Raw genomic sequence first — 6,030 nt, forward strand, 5'->3', positions numbered from 1 at the left:
GAGGGAGAGAGAGAGAGAGAGAGAGGGAGGGAGGGAGAGAGAGAGAGAGAGAGAGAAGGAGGGAGAGAGAGGGAGGAAGAGAGAGGGAGGGAGAGGGAGGGAGAGAGACAGAGGGAGGGAGGGAGGGAGAGAGAGAGAGAGAGGGAGGGAGGGAGAGAGAGAGAGGGAGGGAGGGAGAGAGAGAGAGAGAAGGAGGGAGGGAGAGAGAGGGAGGAAGAGAGAGGGAGGGAGAAAGGGAGGGAGGGATGGGTGGGTGGGTGGGTGGGTGGGTGGGTGGATGGATGGATGGTGGTGAATAGTGGTGAAATTGAGTCATTTCACATTTGAACTTTTAAAGTCATAAAGAGGCTTGAAGCAGGAAAACCCATTCATCCTGTTCATCAGCTTTATTCATAAACCTTTGATAGAGCTGTCTGAAATTAGCCTACGCCAGAGCTAAATTGGGCAACCGGCTTAATATGACCCACTCCTGCAGATAAAAGACTATAATATGTCTTCAAACTGTAACTTCTGTTGAAATTACGCACCAGATTTTAACTGCACAAAAATCGCCCACATCGAGATCGTTCTATTTCCCCGTTTGTGCGGATCGACTGAAATCCTCCAGCTCACATAGAGCAAGTTCAGGACCACCGCGAAGGAAAGCAAGAAGAGACAGATGTATTTTTATGAATATCCTAACTCTAAACGTCTGTCACGCATTAATGCAGGGTACACTGTAGCTAAACGATCGAGACAGAAAACATAAAAAAAAAAAAAAAAAAAAAAAAAAGAAGAAGCAAACTAAAATAAACTATATTCCAATAACTTTCTGTACTCCTTCAAAAGTCACGGGTTCATAAAACATAACCTACCGCATTCTGATGACTGCACAATCCGTGATCCGTGAATAGTATTTTCGGTATCGGCTCCCTTGCTGCTGCAGTGCACACTGCGACGATCGGTACCGGTCCGGTCGGACCCCGTGAATACCGGGTGCTGGGTAGCCTATAGGGATGCGTGCGTGCGTCCGAACACGGTGAACGGGAGGAAAAGGGAGTTTAGGAAAGTGAGGGCGAATATGCCCACTTCTCTCATCCAATACAAGAGGAGATGGAGATGGAGGGGGGGAGGGGAGGGGGGTGCTACGTAGTCTCAACGTATTTCGATATAAAGACAGTAGGCTGCTACAATCTTAGAAAAGTAGTCAATGACGTTTGAATGGAAAATATGTTTTTATTTTTGGTTGCAGTGCAGTAATGCAGTGGAGAGGGGGGAGGGGGGGGGGAGAGGAGAGACACCGGGAGCTACTGTAAGAGAAAGAGAGAGAGAGAGAGAGAGAGAGAGAGAGAGAGAGAGAAAGAAAGAGAGACAGAGAGACAGAGAGAGAGAGAGAGAGAGAGAGAGAGAGAGAGAGAGAGAAAGAGAGACAGAGAGAGAGAGAGAGAGAGAGAGAGAGAGAGAGACAGAGAGAGAGAGAGAGAGAGAGAGAGAGAGAGAGAGAGAGAGCGGTGCGTCAGTCGGTGCAGCATACGGTAAGCTGCTGATGCTGCACGCTCACCGGAACATCGCTGCAAGTTGGCGAAGGAAGGAGACTTCTGAAAGTCCCATGTCGCATCCCAGGAGAAACGAAAAACTAATCGGCTATGGTTTTCAATAGAATTAAACTGCCTTTTCAAGTTTATTTGTCCTTAATCGAAAGGCTGATTTCAATAGTTGACTTTGACATTATATTCTATGAATTGGATGCTTTCAATTGGCTCATTCATCACCTCTCCTCTCCTCTCCTCTCCTCTCCCCTCCTCTCCTCTCCTCTCCTCTCCCCTCCTCTCCTCTCCTCTCCTCACCTCTCCTCTCCTCTCCTCTCCTCTCCTCTGCAACTCTTCCCCAGGTCATTGCTGCAAAAGAGAACACGTTCTGAGTCAATTCACCTGTTAAATAACAGTTGCATAAAGAAAGTACACGACATGATAATAATAATCAACTGGACAGTGGAATAGATGATCACACATCATCATAGGTCATCATAGGTCATCATAGGTCATCATAGGTCATCATCATAGGTCATCATCATAGGTCATCATAGGTCATCATAGGTCATCATCATAGGTCATCATAGGTCATCATAGGTCATCATAGGTCATCATAGGTCATCATCATAGGTCATCATAGGTCATCATAGGTCATCATAGGTCATCATCATAGGTCATCATCATAGGTCATCATAGGTCATCATAGGTCATCATAGGTCATCATCATAGGTCATCATAGGTCATCATAGGTCATCATCATAGGTCATCATCATAGGTCATCATAGGTCATCATAGGTCATCATAGGTCATCATCATAGGTCATCATAGGTCATCATAGGTCATCATAGGTCATCATCATAGGTCATCATAGGTCATCATAGGTCATCATAGGTCATCATCATAGGTCATCATAGGTCATCATCATAGGTCATCATAGGTCATCATCATAGGTCATCATAGGTCATCATAGTTGTCATAGTTGTGAAGCAAAGTCATTTCAAAATGTTGGGTAGGGAGTCAGAGTGGCCCTGTCTCTGTAGGGTGTTAGGGTTAGGGTTACCTGTGTCTGTAGGGCTTAGGGTTAGGGTTACCTGTGTCTGTAGAGGGTTAGGGTTATGGTTAGGGTTACCTGTGTCTGTAGGGGGTTAGGGTTAGGGTTAGGGTTACCTGTGTCTGTAGGGGGTTAGGGTTAGGGTTACCTGTGTCTGTAGGGGGTAGGGTTAGGGTTAGAGTTACCTGTGTCTGTAGGGGTTAGGGTTACCTGTGTCTGTAGGGGGTTAGGGTTAGGGTTACCTGTGTCTGTAGGTGGTAGGGTTAGGGTTAGAGTTACCTGTGTCTGTAGGGGTTAGGGTTACCTGTGTCTGTAGGGGTTAGGGTTACCTGTGTCTGTAGGGGGTTAGGGTTAGGGTTAGGGTTACCTGTGTCTGTAGGGGGTTAGGGTTAGGGTTAGGTTACCTGTGTCTGTAGGGGGTTAGGGTTAGGGTTACCTGTGTCTGTAGGGGGTTAGGGTTAGCGTTAGGGTTAGGGTTAGGGTTAGGGTTAGGGTTAGGGTTAGGGTTAGCTGTGTCTGTAGGGGGTTGATGGATGGGCTTTGAGTGAATGCTGCTTTGTAGAGATCCATTCTGCTCTGGCACCAGAGAGGTGGCGGGCTCCAGAGGAATCTGACACTGACACACCGGCAGGACCGTCTGGGCAGACGCGCCAGAGCAGGAAGAGATGATCCTGTCACAGACACGGATGATCCATACAGACCAGGCGGTCCCAATGTCCCAAACCCCCCAGACTTTGAGTTCCAAACCATGTCCTGACTGTTATAACCCCTGTTATAACCCCATGTCCTGTTATAACCTCTGTTATAACCCCATGTCCTGTTATAACCCCTGTTATAACCCCATGTCCTGACTGGTATAACCCCAGTTATAACCCAATGTCCTGCCTGTTATAACCCCATGTCCTGGATGTTATAACCCCTGTTATAACTGTTATAACCCCTGTCCTGACTGTTATAACCCCATGTCATGACTGTTATAAACCCTGTTATAACCCCCGGTCCTGCCTGTTATAAGCTCATGTTATAACCCCATGTCCTGACTGTTTGCTGAAGCAGCAAAGCTCTTTTAGTGGGTGACTCATTAATACCAAGGTGCTCCATGAAGAGATCAAAGAAGTCATTTATCTCAGCAGGATGTTTTAATGAGTGGCCGTAGTCTGTTGGCCTGGAGGACTCTCACACCCTCTTAATGATGCTGTGTAGGAGGATCTCTGGGGTGAATTCAGGGGTGTCATGCATCCAGTGTTTTAAAAGGGGCATCAAGCAGGGGAGGCTGGTAGAGGTAGAAATCAGAGGCTCACTGTAATGCATGGAATGGAATGAGGAAGGGTGACCTGTGCTTGATACCATTCCTCATTCCATTCCATGCATTACAATAAGCCTGTCCATTTCTACCTCCACCAGCCTCCCCTGGTGTTCTACCTCCACCAGCCTCCCCTGGTGTTCTACCTCCACCAGCCTCCCCTGGTGTTCTACCTCCACCAGCCTCCCCTGGTGTTCTACCTCCACCAGCCTCCCCTGGTGTTCTACCTCCACCAGCCTCCCCTGGTGTTCTACCTCCACCAGCCTCCCCTGGTGTTCTACCTCCACCAGCCTCCCCTGGCACCAAGTGTGTGAGGAAGGAGGTGAAGCTTACATTTTTACATTTACATTCATGGCATTTAGCAGACATCTTTATCCAAAGCGATAACAAAACATACATTAGTTTAAGTGAATCATCTGTCCAACAGTCATCATAAGACAAAGTAGTCAATGCTCAGACCAGGGGCCATTGGCAGTCGTAATGCCAGAAGCCAATATATATATATATATATTTTTTTTTTAATTGTTTTATTATTTATTAATGGGAGAGAACTTGTACAGGGGGGAAGTGGGGGTGAAGAGATCTCAAGGGTTGGGGTTAGGGTTAGTACAGGGGGGAAGTGGGGGTGAAGAGATCTCAAGGGTTGGGGTTAGGGTTAGTACAGGGGGGAAGTGGGGGTGAAGAGATCTCAAGGGTTAGGGTTAGGGTTGGGGTTAGGGTTGGGGTTAGGGTTAGGGTTGGGGTTAGGGTTAGGGTTAGGGTTAGGGTTGGGGTTAGGGTTGGGGTTAGGGTTAGGGTTGGGGTTAGGGTTAGGGTTGGGGTTAGGGTTGGGGTTAGGGTTAGGGTTGGGGTTAGGGTTGGGGTTAGGGTTAGTAAGCTGGAGCATTCTGTATCTTTCTAAACACCTGAAACAGACTTTTCCCTGCAATCTAGAGCCACAATCCCTGCGCCTAATTGTACATCTAAAATACGTTTATTTTTATATATCCTGGATCCGGCCTTGGTAGGACTGAAGAGTGTCACATTAGCGTGATGTCAAACCAAATCAGGGCGGTCAAATCAACTGTGATTTCATCGCTCATTCATCTAAAAACCAAAGACTCTTTGGTGGTCCGGGAACGGAGCCAGTTCCCCTAGACCAGACAAACCCAGTTTCTCTCTTATGATGTTCCATTTCCCTGACTGACAAATCACTGTTATTAGATCCACCATTTAACTTCACACAGGTCATTAACATCATTCATGGGCATGATCGCGAACATGCTTCAAAATGAAACTGCTCAGGAACTTCATGAAACCAAAATTCTGCTTTCCAAATCAGTGAATAAACCATCCCAGCAACACATACGGCACCAAAGGGTCTGGTCTGCTGATGGGACAGGGGATGCAGAAATCGGAGGATGGGTACCATTCCTAATTCGGTTCCATGCATTACAATGAGCCTATCCTCTGATTTCTACCTCCGCCAGCCTCCCTTGAGGTGGGATGTATGCGTTGTGGTGGGCAGAATAACAGGATCACTGAGTGAGTCACCTAAATGAGAGGGAGGAGGTGGACTGTTTATTAGAAACCTGTAATTTAGTCTGAATCCTTTTCTGTGGTATTATTTCATTGGCTCATTATCCTTCCTGCTGACTTCCACAGAATAACGTTAACCCCTTGTCAGGCTCAAAGAAAGACTGAAGGCTTTATATAGAGAGATAGAGAAAGAGAGATAGAGAGAGAAAGAAAGAGAGATAGAGAGAGAAAGAAAGAGAGATAGAGAGAGAGAGAGATGTAGAGAGAGAGAGAGAGAGAGATGTAGAGAGAGTTGTAGAGAAAGAGAGAGAGATAGAGAGAGAGAGAGAGAGAGAGAGAGAGATAGAGAGAGAGAGATAGAGAGAGTTGTAGAGAGATAGAGATAGAGAGAGAGAGAGAGATAGAGGGAGAGAGAGAGAGAGAGAGAGACAGAGAGAGAGAGATAGAGAGAGAGAGAGTTCTACTAGTTGCTAGACTACCCGTACACACTGACACCGCCATCTGCAACGTGCTCACATGACAGTGAGAACGGAGGCCAGCTCTTCAGTCATTCCTTCCCTTTCAAACAAACCACAAACACCAGAGCTTTTGCTGACTGACGTTTTTTTTTCTCCCTGGGACGTAAGTAGCGGTGGCAGACTCAGAAA

The 6,030-nt window shown here is 46.9% G+C and overlaps 1 protein-coding gene across 1 annotated transcript in view; it reads right to left on the reverse strand.

Annotated features, from left to right (window-relative positions):
* Nucleotides 1-875, reverse strand: part of LOC310812091 (brevican core protein-like) — a gene marked incomplete at its 3' end in the record, with an annotated part of 24,075 nt that extends 23,200 nt beyond the window's left edge. Inside the window, exon 1 of the mRNA XM_083680510.1 lies at nucleotides 855-875. Within this exon, the coding sequence (XP_083536636.1) occupies nucleotides 855-859 (5 nt within the window). The 5' untranslated portion in view covers nucleotides 860-875. The remainder of the gene's footprint in view (nucleotides 1-854) is intronic.
* Nucleotides 876-6,030: the final 5,155 nt, after the last annotated feature.

Source organism: Argentina silus, assembly GCF_951799395.1.
Source record: "Argentina silus genome assembly, chromosome: 11".
Taxonomy (NCBI): domain Eukaryota; kingdom Metazoa; phylum Chordata; class Actinopteri; order Argentiniformes; family Argentinidae; genus Argentina; species Argentina silus.